The 18,584-nt window shown below is 37.8% G+C and overlaps 1 protein-coding gene across 2 annotated transcripts; it reads left to right on the plus strand.

The window, feature by feature from the left end:
- Window positions 1-927: 927 nt before the first annotated feature.
- On the plus strand, window positions 928-17,478 carry LOC107824789 (uncharacterized). 2 transcript variants are annotated; one of them, XM_075225480.1, is made up of 20 exons: window positions 928-1,156; window positions 3,664-5,193; window positions 5,513-5,824; window positions 5,911-6,069; window positions 6,205-6,298; window positions 6,390-6,550; window positions 6,664-7,297; window positions 8,071-8,135; window positions 8,291-8,392; window positions 9,071-9,213; window positions 9,402-9,457; window positions 10,822-11,483; window positions 11,576-11,766; window positions 11,923-12,217; window positions 14,093-14,362; window positions 14,442-14,551; window positions 15,023-15,332; window positions 16,235-16,642; window positions 16,765-17,005; window positions 17,083-17,478. In XM_075225480.1, exons 2-20 carry the CDS (start codon window positions 3,724-3,726, stop codon window positions 17,106-17,108), a joined length of 5,709 nt encoding a protein of 1,902 aa, XP_075081581.1. In that variant the 5' UTR covers window positions 928-1,156; window positions 3,664-3,723; the 3' UTR covers window positions 17,109-17,478. The 2 variants fall into 2 exon arrangements, with proteins under 2 accessions (XP_075081581.1, XP_075081582.1); XM_075225481.1 differs by lacking the exons at window positions 16,235-16,642; window positions 16,765-17,005; window positions 17,083-17,478 and adding an exon at window positions 15,457-15,612.
- Window positions 17,479-18,584: the final 1,106 nt, after the last annotated feature.

Consider the following 18,584-nt stretch of genomic DNA (forward strand, 5'->3'; position numbering starts at 1 on the left):
TTGAAAACTTGGTGAGGAAGTTCCTTGACAGGGCACCTAATATTAAAGGGATAAAATATAATTTCTCAACTTTCTCTGACCTGTTTGGCCATAGATTTTGCCAAAATATATTTGGGGTTTTTTGGCAAATACATATTTGGCCATAGATTTTATCTACATTTTGGCAAATTCCCAAAACCCAAATTCCAAAATCAACCAGCCCAAAATATTACTATTACATTTTTTAAAAATTGCCCCAAACTTTTGTATTTTATAAAAGAACCCACCATTTATTATTTTGTAATAATGTTATTTCGTGTTATCGGCCATCTGATAGTGTATTATGTAGTTCATTATAAAAATGATAATTTTGTACTAAATTTATTTATGTTCAGGATTATGGTTTGCGATAATATAATGAATGTTATTGATAAAGCTACTGTTGAGTATTTGTGATAGTTTTTAGAACTTGTGGGTATAAGTCATGTTTCATGTTTTTTCTCAAAAAAGAAAAGTGAAATATATTTTGAAATCTTATGTCCAAACACATTTTCATCTTCAAATCAAACTTTACCCAAACCAGATTTTTCAAAATAAATTTAGAAATCTACTGCCAAACGCTAACTTTATGTATCTCATGTAACTAAATACTAGCAGTTTTTTCAGTTTATTGAATAAATAAACTACGGAAGGCCCATTTCAGAGAGGGGCTACCTTGGGCTGACTAAACGGTCTGGTCCCATTTCATCTGTTGTGAAAGTCCGCCTCGTTTTGGTTGAAGAATGAAGTATTTTTAGCCCCTGAATTCCTGACAAATTTCATTTTTGTTCTTATTTTTTCTCCTTTCACATAGTTCAGTAATTCTGTTTCCTTTCACATATTGAAATTTGAAGGAAGAAAAAAGAAAAACCCAACTAAGGATAAATAGGATTATTTTGGTATACCAATAAAGGAAACAGTTTCACCTTAGCGAAGGAACCGGGTCGAAACATACCTATACCCATTGTTATTCTCTAACTTGGCAATACTCTTCTCCTTACTTATTCTAGAAAATAAACCGAAGGAAGAATACATTTATGAGTACTATTTATCTTTGATCCGTGTGTATTAAAAATCACTAAAGTGAAGAGCTTTCAAATTGGGCCAAAGCCACTCTCCAGTTCTTCTTCCAATCAAGGTAATCTCATGCCTCAATTCCTTAGTTTTTTGGTAGAATTCGTGCTAGATTTTCTGATTGAAGCGTTTTAACTTTTGACATTGGGATTTAAAGAATTTATTTCGTATTTGTTAATATATGATGGGAGTTTTGGTATTTAGTGGATTAATTTTGGTTTTATTCCTGATCTTTTGATATTCGAACCTTTCTTGTATTCAATGGCAACTGCTGGGTTTTGTATCAAAGAAAAAAGAGAGTACTTTATGCTCTTTGTGTGTATACATGATAGTAAATGGTTTTAGCTTTGAATTACTACTTGAGGTCTTCTCCTTCTTGTTCTTCACTGATCCATATTCAAATTTCCCTACACACTTCTGCTTAATTCAAGTTTACTGAGCTACATGATCTATATGTACATACTAAGTTAGCCCATCTGTTTTTCATAGATTAATTGAGGTGTGTTCAAGCTGATTCGAACTGTAGAGTTCTAAGAGAAAGTGTAAATAAACTTACATAGTCTCTGTGTGTGTATTCATGAAGTTACAATGTCGCACAAAACCCTAGATTCATGTCACGCCACTGAATCCTGTACATCCATTCTTGGATGCCCTTTCAGCTTCAAATCCAAATCCCTAGATTCTGATTCCCCAAAACCCTACTCTACATAATCCCATGGGCTTCAAACTAGGCGCCAATGTCCAGCTGATCGAGCCACTTCCTTTCCCATTTAAGCCTTTGACATGTCCAAACTCAGTTTCTATGATAGTGATAGCTGTTTATCGCTAATAACAAATGGAAAAATCTCGGTTTGATAGCTGCTAAGCGGCTACGCAGGGGAGGGGGGTGGTGGTCCTGCTCCGTTTCGGGGAGGCACAGTGTTTGGTGTGGGACCTGTCGCCATTGTTGCTCTGTTGGAACTTCTGCAGCTTATGGGACTTGCTCGGATTTCCCTGTAGCTGTTGGGACTGATTCATGTGGAGAGTTGTTTGTGAATGGAGATTTGAATTTGGTTTGTATGTAGTGAGATTAAGAGGAATTCGAAGTGGGAGAAGGAAAGTGGGTTTGTTGAGAGAGAATTCTAATGGTTCGTGCAAATTCAGGATTTCTAGAATTAATCAGGATATGGGAGTTTGGACTTTGGATATGGTAATGAGTTTGATGAAGAAGAGGATGATCAGAGGCTCTCCGTCTGGGGCAATTGGAGGTATACCCTGCAATCTGCATTTGGCGTTCTATTGTCGTGAATTATGCAATAAGCTTTAATCCCAAACTAGTTGGGGTCGGCTAATGAATCTGTATATCCATTTAGCTTCATTTGGACCCGTTGGGCTGATTGTTCTATTATGATACTTAAATTTCCTTGAAGTATTTGTCTTTTGAGACAAAACATTTAAATGGTCAATCTGCAAAAAAATATAAGCAGAAAAGAGAGGACGAAGTGCTTAATCTGATTTAGTCTAGTCAATATTAATTCAATGCAAGTATGTCATTGAAATGTGAAATTTTTGGCTCAAGTGGGTTTTTGGGTGATATTGTGGGATCTCTTGACTCGGTTAAAATGGACACTGTATAGGCTGATGTAGTTATAAGAGTTAGTCCTACTACTTTGAAAAAAGTTAAACAATTAGTGAATTAAAATTTTCTGTCAGAAAGGTCAGTTTCATCCTGTCCCAAGCTTAGACGGCTGCATTGTAGCCTCTGAAATAGCATGTAAATAGTTCCTCGTTAAGGGTGTACAGCAGTCTCATCCACTCCTTCAGCATATATATAATGGAAGTTATTGCCTTTTCTGTAAATTTCTTATCGTTCACTATTATAAAATATGGGTTCCAGTACCGCCTAACTGAGTTTGTATCACTGCCTAAAGATTACAGTGCTTTTAGTGATATTATCCAACTACAGAATATTGCAGGTTTTAATTAATGTATGGTTAATTTGGATTGTGATCTGTTTTATTTTGTGTTTCTGATGTTTTATTTTGTGCTTCCTACTTGTCAAAAATGTTATTTTTTGTGTTCCCTATTTATTTGAAGTGCTAATTTGCTGCCTTTATAAAACCCTCTTGTTATCTTGTCCTGTTTCCTGCTAGTGCTATTGGCTTTGTTGAATGCAGAAGTTAATCTCTTCGAAATGAATAAGATTTCGTTGGCTCCTTTATTGTTGTTTTGATGTGTTTCTAGTGTTGGGTTTGTCGTTCTGAGCAGTGATTTTTCAGGTTGTAGATTTGGGTTTCTCTTTGCATTTTTTCTTTCTTTTTTGAAATTTTGTTTCCCTTAATTTCTCCTGCGACTAAGCAACTTATGTTTTGCAACTGTAAGTTATATGGCCTTTGACTTGTGTTCATTCAGAGTTCATATAATTCACATAATTTAGATATTCGTTGTCTCTGAAATACTAGCTAATTATGTCCCTAACTTAAGTAGAGGTCTTTAGTTATTCAGACTCTAAACATACGACAACCTTCTAGACATTCTACCTTGTATAGATCTCCTTTATCATAAACTAATTTCATTGGACCTTGTTTACAGGGGCAAAGAGCTAATTGGTTTTGCGTCATAGATAAAAGCAGTAGTGAGTGAAGACTTGAAATGGAGCTTGACCTCGATTCGTTTTTAGAGTCACATGCTGATGACGACGACGATGATCACTTACTACGTCATCGCACTGTTGATGAAATTCTCCTCAACCACTCCTCCTCCTCTTCTTCTTCTTCTTCTTCTTCTTCACCTTCTCCTCCTTCTTCGCCATCTGCTGCACATGGACACAATTATCTAGATCGTCGCAGTCTCTCTGTAGACTCGTCTTCCCAATCTACAGAGCCAAGAGCCAAGTCAATTAGTAGCAAACAATCCAGTGAATTTTCTTCACCACCGGCAGGCCAGAGTGTGTTGCCACCATTTTTTAACGGGGTCATCAGATCAAATTCAAAGCCCGGGGATGCCTTGGCTGCAGCAGTCGCTGCATCACGCTCCATTCCTGCACCTCGTGCAGCAGCCATCAAATCCAGAAGAGCAAGCTCTGCAGTGTTGCAAAGGGCTTTGGAAAGTGATGCATTGCCTTCCATAGCTCCTCCAACCCATAATGAAACCAACGTTTCGGACAAAAATCTTAATACGTTTGGGCGCTCAGGGTTTTTACACGAGATTGGTTCTGAGAATATTGACTTGGAAGTTGACAGAAAGGATCAGTTTCAAGCTGCTCAAGCTCAACTAAGTGATATGGACAAGACTAGTAGGGAGGTTTCTACAGTGGATGCAGGTCAGGATAATACGAGCTTTGCTGGAGATGATGTTTCTGAGATGGAAGAATTTTCAAATAAAAGTAATTTGAAGGAAGCTCCAACTTATACCGGAACTCTAGTGGAATTTCCTACTAGAACTGAAAAAGACTTGATTTTTAATGAGAGCTCTGGGTTGGATGAGATTGAAGATAGGAAAGTTCAATCTTTATCTGGAGGTGAAGATAATGTTGCAAGTGCTGATAGCAGTGAAGAAGCTGCTACAAATGAGATACTCTCTTCTCCAGTTTATGGAAGTCTTTCTGATGAAGATTCGACTGAAAAGGATGGTGCTAAACATGAGCTTGAGAATGTAATTTCTCAATCTAAAGAGGAGGATATCAGTTCCCATGGAGATGAAAACGATTCTCTAAATGATGCTGCAAGCATCATTGAGGAGTTAGTTCTACAAGGGGAAAGTATGAGGGATAGTACAACGCCTCTGAAAAAATACCACTCTGCCTTGAAGCCCCTAGAATTGGCTGAGGAAGCTGAAAAGAAGCAGGCCTTCACGGCTATGCACTTGGAAGAGGGTGCTGCTGCTCAACCAATGAGGCTTGATGGAGTTCATAGGGGTTCTAATGTCTTGGGTTACTTTGATGTAGATGATAACAACACTATTACTCAAACCCTGTTATCTCAAGCTTTCAGGCGAGAACATGGATCTTCCCAGGTCTTGGCTGTTCACCTCAACTACATTGCTGTGGGAATGTCCAGAGGATCGATTCTTGTGATGCCAAGCAGATACTCTCCACATCATGCTGATGACATGGATGCTAAGGTTTGTTTTTGTGCTAATTAGCTTTGTGCACCAGTACCTTATTACAGTGACTGACCACATTCTGAGTTAGGTTTCAACAAAAAGCATTGGTCTATTCCAAAATATATTATTCTTTCTTTCTTCTTTGAACTTATGTGAATTTAATTTAACAAATATTTAGCTATATGCACTTCTGAGAAGGAAATTACTCATTGCTTATTGTAGAATCTCTATATCTGTATTGTGGATATTTACTTGTTACTTAAAGTTAAAGCTATTAGATGCTACTGAATTATTAAATATGTTTCTTTCTGATGGCAGAAATGTCTATATATTTCAGATGTTGGTTTTTGGGTTGCCGAGAGATAGACCTCAAGTCCCTGTAACTTCCTTGAGCTTTAATCAGCAAGGGGACTTGCTCTTTGCAGGATATGGTGATGGGCATTATACTGTATGGGATGTGCAAAGGGCCTCTGTGCTTAAAGTTGTCACTGAACATAAAGCTCCAGTGGTGCACCTTTTATATTTAGGGCAGGATTCTCAAGTTACTCGTCAGTTTAATGTGCTCAGCGGTGATACTAAAGGTGTAGTTAAGTTAAGCCGGTTTAAAGTGCTTCCCTTGATCAATATGATCTCCCTTTCGAAGTCACAGGTAAAAATATCCTTTTCATGCTTCTCAATTGACATGAATAACGTGAATGGCAAGATTGAATAATATACTTTATGACATTTGATCAGGAAATACTAACGGAAAACAATAGCACCACAATATGTGCTGTACCACTACTATCTGGTGAAAGTTATGGAGGTGCAATGGTGGCTTCTCTAGATGGAGGCAACCCTTCTTTGATTGAGGAAGGTGTGGTCATATTTGGCACACACCAATATGCTCTTGTGGTATGAAGTTTTTAGAAGATTCATTTCCTTGGAAGGACCTCACAATCTCCTCAAAACCCAAATTCTTTTTAAATGATCAGTTTAACCTTCATTCCTACTTCTTGCTCAGGACTTTTGTTTCACTGTCTATTGCAGGCAAAAATAAGCCCCACATTTAAAGTTTATGCTAAAATTGCACGCTCTGATGGTGCTAGGGAGGGTTCAATGCCATATGCTGCTTGGAAAAAATGTATGGGATCACTTATTTCTTCAGGTGTTATGTGTGAATTCCGCCTATGGTTACTTTGCATTGAGGCTTGCTAAGCTTGTTTTTCTTGCAGCAGAAAGTATGTCCATTGAAACATCAGAAAATGTTTCACTGCTTGCAATTGCTTGGGATCGAAGAGTTCAGGTGGCTAAGCTGGTGAAATCAGAGCTAAAAGTTTGTTGGAAATGGACTACAGATAGCTCAGCAGTTGGGCTGGCATGGTTGGATGAACAGGTGTATAAATTTCTTGGTGCTTTATCAGGAACTTACTTTTTTTGTCATTTATCTGCAATATGTGGCGTACTTGCATTTAGTACAAAGATTACAAGGGTCTTTTACTTGTCCAGATTTTGGTAATTCTCACGGCAACTGGACGACTTTGTTTGTTTTCAAAAGATGGGAATTTGATCCACCAGAGAAGTTTTGCTATGGATGGATCTTGTGGAGATGATCTCATGTCATACCATGCCTACTTCAGCAATGCTTTTGGAAACCCTGAGAAAGCGCATCACAATTGTTTAGGTATCAGGGGGGCAACTTTGTACATTCTGCGGCCATCCCAGCTTGTTGTTTCACGCCTTCTTTCCTGGAAGGAACGAATAGAGGTTTTGCATAAAGGAGGTGACTGGACGAGTGCGCTGAACATGGCAATGTCTCTTTATGATGGTCGAGCACAAGCAGTTATTGACCTTCCAAGTAATTTGGATGATGTTCAGAAGACTCTTATACCATATCTTGTACAGTTGCTGTTGTCATATGTAGATGAGGTATTCTCCTACATAGCAGTGGCATCTGGCAACCAACATGGACAGTCAGGCCAATCAAATGAATCTAAGTATGATGCTAACTTTGTGCATCCTGATATTAAGGAGCAGTACACTGTGGTTGGTGGTGTTTCCGTTGAATTCTGTCTTCATATCAAGAGACTTGATGTTCTATTTGATGAAATTTTTCCGAAGTTTGACGCTGTGAATCACAAGGGTATGTTGCAATGTGTTTAGACTTCAACTTCCTGCAGTATGTCTCATGTCAACTATTTGCAAGCTTGCTTCTGCGTTTGATGCCTCCTTGATGAAAAAGAAAATTGCTTATCATAAAAACTGTAAAATATTAGTGATGGCTCCAGTACCATAGTGAATTAACTAGGTTAACGATTTATGAGGAACTGATTATAATAGGGTGAGCATATTGTTAAGCAGAGAGTTTGAATCGAAGGGACAAACCATAGTTTGAATGAACAGTTATTTCACGTCTGTTTGGTAACTTTTTCTTTCCCCCCAGTCTCCACCTTTCTCCTGCCTACTAAAACAAATTAAAAAAAATTCTTCCAGAAACTAGTTATATATGGATAGGAAAAATAGGGAAAACTGATGCGTATTGGAGCCCCAACGGATTGGCCTTGTAGTCCCTGGTCTGACAACCTTGAAAGTTCAATTTCTGACAGAGGCGACACACAGTAAATTCTTCTCATCTGCTTAAGACTTAGCCAGCAAAGTTACCGGTTCCTGTGCTGGTGGGAGTTAGTAGGTACATGAAAGATTAGTTGGTCTGCTCAGGCTAGTTTGGACACCACTGTTATTAGAAAAGATAATAGAATAGAGACGTTTAACAGATTGTTATTTAATCCTTTAATTCCATTCGTGTTCCCCTAATGGAAGTCTGGGCTTTTACTCTTCTTATTTTACTCCAATTTGCAACATGTGTTATCGTGATGAAGTTAATAGTCTGTTCAAACTATATGTTTTCATGTACAGATACTTTTTTGGAGCTTCTGGAGCCATATATTTTGAAAGACATGCTAGGATCTTTACCACCTGAGGTATTTCCGTGGTTTTGATTTGTGACGAACTTTTGAATTGGGTTTTTTTACACTCTTATTACTTTACTGTGTCACTGTTGCACACTTGCTTTGTGGTTCATTTATCAAATTTTATAATATTGCTGTTGATCTACTTTGATCTGTTATTGCTGAAGATAATGCAAGCACTAGTGGAGCACTACAGCACTAAAGGTTGGTTACAGCGTGTTGAACAGTGTGTCCTCCACATGGACATGTTGTCCCTGGATTTCAATCAGGTATTGCTGCATGTTTTATACCCGTCATCTAAGTTGCTTGGACACAGGGGTGGGTGTCCAATACGGGTGCGGATTCTTCAAGATGTAAATTCTAAGATTCGGGGATACGGATCCTAGTATGGATACGGGTACGGAGATCCGGCTAAAAATAATTCAAAAAAATAAAAATATAAAAATATCTCTAAATTATGAGAAATTTTGTGGAATACTTACGTATAGCTTGTAAAGTATGGACTTCTTTTTTATTCACAAATTATAGATAAGTAATGGATTGATTTCCTAGATAAGATATGCTATTTTCTTCAAATTTACCCTAGTTTGGTCCTGATTTCAGGAATCAAATTGCATCTCGTCTCGAATTTTTCCGTCGTGATCAAAGTACCCAAAATTGTTTGACCAAATTCGGTACGGATCCCATGCCCATACCCATACTAGTGTCATGTCGACACGGATGCGGCACCTAAACTGCCGTGTTGGAGCAACTTAGCCCGTCATGAATGTTTTGGTTAATAAGACAGAAGTGCAAAGGAGATTGTCCTTAAACAGGGAAAATATTGCATATAAAAAGTTGCATGAACGAAATAAAGCTTGCATAATAGGCTTGATCTGCAATTGTTTTTTCTCTCTTTCCTGTGAATTTGTTGGGCTTTAACTGTTAAATTTTAATCTACTTTGTAGGTTGTTCGCCTATGCAGGGAGCATATGCTGCATGGTGCATTGATCTACTTGTTCAATAAAGGTCTTGATGATTTTAGGACTCCCTTGGAAGAGCTCTTTTTTATTTTGCGGGATAGCAAAAGAGAAAGTGCTACTGCTCTTGGGTAAGTTGATAAATGTGTATAATTGTTTGAACATGTCTCATAACTTCTACAAATTTAATGCCCCCATCTAATGTAAATTTCTGCTAGAGTAGGTGATCCGCTTCCTAAAGTTTCATCCATTTTTTGACATCTTTTGAAATGTACTTGGTGTTTCAAGTAAACAAACTTCACTTTCTTTGTGGAAACAGGTATAAGATGCTCGTTTACCTCAAGTACTGCTTCCAAGGTCTTGCTTTTCCTCCAGGTTGGTCTGCTGTAACTTATACACAATTAAATTTGAGATGGTTTAGCGCTTGATAAACTTCTTTTTCTATGCTTGCTTGAACAGTAAACTGCCGTTAGTTATTCCGTGCTTTAATAGATTGATAACAGAAGAAAAAGGAAACAGTCTCTCTGCCCTTACAGGGCAGGAGTAAGGCTGCATACATCCTACCCTCTCCAGACCGCACTTTGTTGTTGTTGATACCAGAAGAAAAAGGGTTATATTTTGGGTTTCACTTCCTAGCAACTCTATTATTTTTCTCTATTGTGGTGGTCGATTCTTGTGATATCAGTTAAATTTGAAAGATTTGACGGTTAGTTCAACTGAGGAAACGAGCTCGATTAAAAAAAATATGGAACTGTCAAATGTTGTATGCACATGTGATGTTAAAACATTCAGCTTCACGTATTTTAAGGGCTATTGAATGCATTTGACATTTCCCTTGTTTGTGTGAGCATTAAAGCCGTCGAGGAGACAATTACTTTGGTTGGTATATGGTTGTGTTGGTTTCTTTTGTTTGAAGAAGCTGAAGTACTTTAAGGAGAAGTTTTTGGATAGATAGTAGTTCATGGAGAAGTTGAAGGATAGGAGCAAGAGATTTTAGGGACTTATAAACTGGGATAAAGGTGTTACAGAGTCTTGAGAAAGTTAAAAGATGAGAGGAATATTCCCTCAAGACATATGGGGCTATTTTCAAAATCAATTTCCATAGTTTTTCTATTTCCGTTACATATTTTCCCACAATATCCACCGTGACATGTTGCATTGCCTATATCCTATTCTATTTTCATATTTAGTCTTTGAAGACTGGCACAGTAGATCTCCTAATGATATATGCACCTCGGCATCTTGTCCAGGGGAGAAACAAGGACTGGGGATGGGGAGTTTATGCTGAAGATAATGAAACTTTAATTAAAAAGATTTTTTAGCTATTCTGCATTTCTGTTTTTTTTTCTATATGAGAAAAGTGTATTGAAAAACAGTACAAAGGCTGTGCTGGAGCCATATTTGCAATACAAAACATTAAAAAGGTGTCGTTTTCATCTTACAAGGACTCAATAATCTCTATTAAAGGTTGAGCATCTTCTAAAAAGCTTTCTTTACACCAAAAGTGAAACAGAAATATATAATTCATTTTGATTTTCTGTATTAAATTACTGCTTCCTTCTGAGCATCTTGCATTTCTTTCCCTCCATATCGTCCACCATATGCATGCTGGAGTTGTTTTCCACCGCTTCTCTCTGCTTCTTGTGTGGACCTTCCTGTGGTATTTTTACACGCTATCTTTTACTTAGCTGTGCCTTTTGTGTTTAGCCTCAAGCAATTGATGATGAACTGTGTTGCAGGGCGTGGAACTCTCCCTCCCACACGTGTGCCGTCTCTTAAAAGAGAGCTTGTGCAATTTTTGTTGGAGGAAGCGAGTTCTCCAAATTCTTCTACAGCAATGTGCTTACCATACAGTGTACCGCACCCAAACCTGCTCTCTCTGTTAGAGCTCGACACAGAGGCCACCTTAGATGTTTTCCGATATGCATTTGTAGAAGGTGGAAACGAAAGTTTCAGTCCTGCATGGAATCCAGCTAATTTAAAGACGGAAACAACTGAAATAGACATTTTAGCTATCGAAGGCGAAAACTTAGTTCAGAAAGTAGTAGATGTTCTTGCTGCCATTCTTGATATGAGTTATTTCCAAACTGGTGGTTCTTTTAACAGTAAAGATGAAAGATGTACCGACATTTGGCCTACAAAAAAAGATATTGAGTACATATTAGATTTTATTTCCTTTTTTATTACCTTTGAAAAAGCTACGGTTTCAAAAGATACCCTTCGTCAAATTCTTGAGTACCTGACACTGGGGAACGAAACTTACCCCAATGTGTCTGGGCGGATTGTTGAAACCTTCAACAGAAGACAGAAGCAACTGACTGCACTGTTAGAAGTTTTGCCAGAGGAAGACTGGGATGCACATTACTTACTGAATTTATGTGAGAGGGGTCAACTGCATCAGGTACTTTTCTTTGTTAACTGTTTCTTTTCCTCTCTCTTCTATCATGTATCAACAAATTCAATTTATTTAAGAGGACATGCTTATTATTTTAGGTCTGCGGCTTAATTCATGCCATCCGACATCAGTATCTTTCTGCTTTGGACAGTTATATGAAAGCTGTTGATGAGCCTATTCTTGCTTTCATATTTATTGATAGCATGTTGCGGCAACCGAGAGGCAAAGAATCTGATGCTTTTAGATCAGCAGTCATTTCTCGAATCCCAGATCTACTCAAGTTGAACAGGTTGCTATACAATTCCACAAAGCTTGTCCTTCATAGTCAAGCTGGATTTTCATGAGATGAAGTTCATTCTATGCAAGCGACACGTTATTTAACCTATTATTTTAGAGGAGAATCACATGGTGCTGGAATATCTTTGCTAACTTTGGTATTCTGCAGGGAAGGAACCTTTTTTCTGATTGTCAATCATTTAGGAGAGGAGAAGGATTACATTTTGTCTCAGCTGCGGTCTAATCCGGAAAGTCTTTTCCTTTATCTGAAGGCGCTCATTGAAGTTCATTCAACAGGCACCCTAAACTTCTCTTCTCTAAGAAAAGATAATGCTTCAGACTTTCGTGGAAGCAAGAAACTTATGTCGTCTGAAGTCTACCTGGAAAGCTTGTCTGACTTACCTAAGCTCCTGCAGAATTATCCAATTCACATAACTGATGAAATGACAGAGCTTTATATTGAGGTGAGTATTGTTCTCAACTGAGTAATGTGTACATCGAAACTTGTTCAGGGGCATCTTTTACTCCTTCGCATGAATATAAGTTACTTGCTTTTATTACAGTTACATATTTTCAGCCTTCTGTCACTCTCTCCTGTATATATAAGTTTGGCTTATGTGCTGTCCTAATGCCAAGTCTTTCCTAGGCGCCCTCCCTTGTTTACTCACATCCTTGCTCCTATCCTGTACCTTCTGCAAAATAATTCAACATATTATCAGAAAAGCTGCCTTTGGATGTTCTGAGCAACAGTCAAATGTTGTCTAAACATAGAAGAAAAGTTTGTTTCGTACTGACCTTTTGATCTGGTACTCATACATTGGTAAAAACGCTCCATATTAGAGGTCTACCCTTTAGCCTATATAGGTAAGAGAGCCTTTCTACTTCACTTTCTTTTCCTTCAACTTTAGCTTATCGAGCATGAACTTTTCTCCTGATATGCCCTGTCTTGATGGAATACCTCCTCTCTTTTTTTTTTAATCAAGTAAGTGGAGTTTCACTGAAAATGCCTCAAGAGGATGCTAAAAATTACAGCAGAGAGCAAAAGAGAGAAGCTCCTACATGGTGCTTTGCTATATGTTGTCTAAGGAGCTCAAAGTCAAAAAACTGATAAAAATTATTAGCATGGAATCTACACCAGCAAAAAACGTTTACAAGGCATCTAGGTTTTAGAATATTTTTTTATAAGGACCATCAAATCATCTGCAATTTCTTTCAGTCCATAAGCACCAAAAAGTGCAAGCTGGTACCATCTGCCATATCTTCCGGATGGACTTACTTTCCACTGCCTCCAACTTCTGTAGGCTTCTTTGATTTGAAAGGGCATTAGCCAGTGTACCCCAAAAGGCAGAAGAACATACTTCATATCTCTCTAGCTATCTGACAGTGAAGTAGGAGGTGACATGTCAGATGCTATAGGCACATATAGCATCTACTGCTGAGAGGCTTCTTATCAAATTTTCATGTGTTAAACAACCACCAGATAAGGCTATCCAACTGAAGCAAGCTATTTTGGTAGGATTTTTGACCTTCTACACTATCTTCCATGTCACTCTTCTATGACTCTGCTGCTGCTGGACATATCGAAGTAGCAGCATTTCACAGTAAAAATACCACTGTTACCACAACTCCACCCCAACTTACATCATGAGGGGGTTGACTGTTACTTCTAGCCTTGATAGAAGATTTACTACTTCCTCCAGTTCCCTGTCATGAATATTTCTTCTGAATAGTACGTTCCAGTTGCCTTCTACTCTACAATGACTTACAGCAGCATGTGGGGATGAGGGCAAAAGGTATAGGTTCTGGAAATTCCTCTTCTAAAGAGTTATTTCTAAGCCATCTATCTTCCCAGAACCTGGCATATTTACTATTACATATCTTGAATGAGTGTTTTGGCTAAATTCATCCCACAACTAACTGATGTATTTTCCATGGACCCTCTCTTTTGCCTCCAGCAGATATGATCGACTACTTGTCAGCCTATTTCTTTAGAGCTATCTTAGTTTATATTCTCAGTCAGTGTTTTATTGCATCTAAATATAGTAATCTGGCAGTTTTGGTACAATCCCCTGCTGTTAGTGATAATAACTACCAGATTGTGTTGTAAAAACCAGAGTATATAGCTTTTCTTGAAAGTCTGCTTCAGAATAAGAGCTCTGCAGGACCTTCATGCTTTACAACTAAGGCTTTAAATGAAAGTGGCTTCTTTCCATGTCAAAAAGAAGCCACTTCCATTTAGAGCCTTAGTTGTGAAGCATGACTTAGGTCCTGCAGATGCAGTTTAGTCTTATACTGCCATTTAAGTCCAATATCTTCCTTATACAATTTCTTTTGTGTAGCTGTTATGTAGGTATGAGCCTAAGTCAGTCCTTGGATTTTTGGAGACTTTTGAAAGCTATAGGGTGGAACGCTGCTTGCGTTTGTGCCAGGAGTATGGAATTGTTGATGCAGCTGCTTTCTTGTTAGAAAGGGTTGGTGACATTGGAAGTGCCCTTTTGCTTGTTATATCTACACTTAATGAAAAATTCATCCTGCTTGATACTGCTGTTGAAAGTAAACACTGTGATGCAGCTCCCGAGCATTTCAAAGCTATTTTAAGCAAGAAAGAGGTTTTTTTCCCTCTTATACTCTTTTATGATAAGGTTTGTCTTGTTAGCTCTAGTCCTTCAACATCTTATTCTCTTGCAGGTCACTGACATACTAGATATTTTGCGCACTTGTATTGGACTGTGCCAGAGAAACAGCCCCCGATTGGACCCTGATGAAGCAGAAAGTCTCTGGTTTCAATTGCTTGATTCGTAAGCCAATTTCCTTTATTTGCTTATTTTCTTGCTTACCTTTACTATTCATGTTCGCCCAGTTTCACTATAACGGGGCTTCAAATGAAAGAGGCAACTGCTTCCCTTCAGGTCACTTGAAATCTTTAGTTCCATTTTTCATTTACTTCGACAGGTTTGTATTCCCGTTGGTAACTTTACACCTGAACATTGATCTCTTACTTTATGTGAAAATATCAAGATTCTTAATTAGTAATCTCTCTTTTTAGCCATTTCACTGAAATTGAAAATAGAAACAAGTTCTTTAACAATATCTAACTACTTAATGTTTTTTCTGTCCATAATAATCTTTTCTATTTACCCAATGGATTTCAAATCACCTGAACAAAAATGGATCCTTACATAAATGTTACCTTCCCAAAAAAAAAAAAAAGATCCTTACATCATCTTCATCACCTGCTTATTGATTCCCTCTTTTTATTCCTGGTACAGTTTTTGTGAGCCTTTGATGGATTCACATGATCATAGTAAAATAAGGTACAAAGAAGAAGAATGCATGCAAGAAGGTCAGCAGGCTTGCAAAATTCAGTGGAAGGTATCAAAATCTCATATAAATGCTCACATCCTCAGGAAATTGCTTTCTGTGTTTATCAAAGAGATTGTCGAAGGAATGATTGGATATGTAAGCCTCCCAAGGATCATTCTAAAGCTTCTTTCAGATAATGAGACACAGGAATTTGGTGATTTCAAACCTACTATACTGGGGATGCTTGGAACATATGATTTTGAGAGGCGGATTTTGGTAGGTTTCCTTTTATGTTTCTTCCTCATCTTTCCTATCTTGTGAGTACGGCGTGTCAATAAGATTATCATTGCACGCCATTCATTTACTCTATGTAATTTGCTTGTGGTGTTTACTTAAATAGGTTTTTCCTTGTTGTTTGGTGGCTGAATGTATATTCTTTGGCGTACACCTTTTTCTTCATTTGGTTGCTGAAGAATTCCCATATGCTAATCAATGTGTTAAACCCTTCAAGCCTGTGAGTTCTCTCAAGCAAAGATTTTGATTAATTGATGAAAATATGAAAAGGCGAAATAAATAATAAATGTACACTTGTGCATGAGTCATCGAAGTCCGTTTTCTTTTTTTTTTGTTGTTCATTTTAAAGGTTGTATTCTTGCGTCGGTGACATCCTGTGCAAGTAACTCTTTCTGTTGCTTGGATCCCAATTTCAAAATATCTCTAACTTCTATGTAGAAACCTCAATGTGGAAAACTGATTTGCTTCACTACTTGATGTATTTTGTTTGAATAACCTGAGAGGCGGCGAAACCTCAATCCTGACTTCTAACCAGAACAGCTAACTTGAAAAGGAAAAAAAAAGAACAAAAAAAATTTGGTAATTTTCTGTGGAATTAGTTGTTCATATCAGCAAAGTAATACCACTGCATTAAACATTCCACTTGCCATTTTATCCTGTTAAGGTTTTCAGGGTTTCCCCTTCTTTTTTTTTGGGGTGGGGGGTGGGGGGGTGGGGGGGGGGTGGGGCGCTCAATAAGTTCTAGGTCTTCAAGGCTCCACTCTTTTCTGATAAAGGATTTAGACCTGGACTCTTAAAGTAACTTTACCTACCTATGACACTGATTCTTAGTCAAAGCTGTCATGCAGTATTTTCATAGTGACAACTTCCATACTCTGTTACAGGACACTGCTAAATCATTGATTGAAGATGATACTTATTCCTCCTTGAGCTTACTTAAGAGAGGAGCTTCTCATGGATTTGCACCGCGGAGCCTCCTATGTTGCATTTGTAACTGTCCCCTCACAAAAGATTTCTCAGCTTCTAGCATTCAAATTTTCAGTTGTGGTCATGCAGTACATCTCCAATGCGAAACTCAGGGAAATGAAGCTTCATGCAGGGGCAACTCAGCTGGATGTCCTATTTGTATGCCAAGAAAGAATTCAGAGAGGTTGAGAAGTAAATCTGTGCTTGTGGAGAATGGATTGGTGAAGACTCTATCAAAATCCCATCAAACACATGGGATGACTGCTCTTCATCCCCATGAGAATGATGGTATCGACAACTTCTATGGACTCCAGTCCATTTCAAGGGTATGCAAATATTTCACTTTGTTATAATTGTGTACTTGATATTACCATGTGCTTCCCCCCCCCCCTCTTCCGCACGCACCCCAAAATTTAGGCTCCACTGATCACATGTGAAATTTTTACAGTTTGACCTCCTGCTTAATCTTCAAAAGAACCATCAGTCAATGCAAATAGAGAATATTCCTCAGTTGAGGCTTGCACCACCTGCTGTGTACCATGAAAAGGTTAAGAAAAGAAATGTTCCCTCAGCTGGAGAAAGCAGCAATGGTCTGCCAAAAATGGAGAAACCCAGCAGGAGCAAGCATCTCAGAGATGTAAAACTTAAAGGATCATCTTTAAGGTTCCCCCTAAAATCAAACATATTTGGTGAGATTGCTGTTCTGCACATGCTTGATCCTTCAATGTGTACCTCTAATTTCTAAAGCTTGTTTAAATGTCTGTAGGAAAAGAGAAGAACATTAAGCTGTGACCAGCTCATGGACGGCCAAGGTTAGGTGGTTTTTCCTCTCTGGAAGCTGCTAATCTGATCATTATTTTCTGGGTTTATCTTCATTAAGCTTGTTGTTATAGCAGAAATTGAATTAGCGAGAGGAACAAACTGTGGCTAGTACTGAGCCTGAGGTTAGATATTAGGATGTTTCTGCTCTGTACATTTGGTATCTGCCCCATTTTATTTATGAGATAGGGGGACAAATGAATTGGAACTGAACTCAAGTTCTGTATTTGATTAAGTTTCTCCAGTGAGCCTTTAAGGTAAACTCAAAGTTAATTGTAAAATTTTATCTAATTTTCAACACTAATGAAGTGGTATAGATGATATTTTGGTAGCAAACAATAAACAGATGGGAGGACGTACTATCAACTAATTTTGAGAAAGGAGAACTAAGATTTTTAATTGCATTTGAATTTTAAGATGTTGAATTGGTCAAAATAAAATAGGTTCCCTGAAAGATAATACAGATACTTATCATCGACACCATGAACTAATATGTTTATTGGTAACAACAATTTCACCAGAATGATTATCGACTTCTCAACGTATGACCTCTCTTAGCCAAGACAAATTTTACCTAAGCATCTTCGAGCTCTCCTATATTCAACTGAATTTGATGGATAATTTAGGAACTAAATGGTAAAGATAAGGAGAACCATATCCTAATAGTGGTATTCTATTAAGATACGTTAAGTCACACAGATCTACTATAGCAAGCTTTAGGAAGAATATTGCCACACAAATGGCTGGATCTTGAATGGGTTTCAAATTTAAATGAAGCGAGAAAGATCTATTATGCAAGCTTTAGAAGGATGTTACCACGTGTATGGTTGAATCTTCAATGAGTTTCATTGGGCCCCACCGCAAAGTAGTGAGAACAGTTCCTCTATTGAGAAATGGACTGCCTGAAACCTAAACGAGCTCCAAAAAGAGAGGATGACAATCACCTTATGGGACTTCTTTGTTTGTTTTTATGTCATTTTCGATGTTAGTTTGAGCTTAATAGTCATAGTAAATGTTTGGCACATGTTATGGTGATGATGGGGGCTCATCATTTTGGTCGGTGAGATTATTAGTGACAATCTTGAATGTAATGTAAAAAGCATATGGATATCGAGTTGCAGTAGATTGAGCAGTACCTACAACTTACCATTGCTGGACTTCTACTGTTTTCCTCTGCATATTATGTTTCTAACTTGAACATATGAAAAAATAGAGCTTCTAAAACCAACAATAATTTAATTATATGAAATGGCTGAAATGTTTTTGAAGAATAATTTTTAATTAAGCTAGGCTAGCACATCAAGATAGAACAGCAGGAAATACAATCTTCTAGCTAATTTGTTTGACAATTTATTCCTAGGATAATATCTTGGGTGAGTCAGAGATCGAGAATCTAGTTAGTGCTATTTGAACTAATTCAAAACAGTGGGGATGCTTAAGTAAAGTACG

The sequence above is a fragment of the Nicotiana tabacum genome, chromosome 11 (assembly GCF_000715075.1).
Source record: "Nicotiana tabacum cultivar K326 chromosome 11, ASM71507v2, whole genome shotgun sequence".
Taxonomy (NCBI): Eukaryota; Viridiplantae; Streptophyta; class Magnoliopsida; order Solanales; family Solanaceae; genus Nicotiana; species Nicotiana tabacum.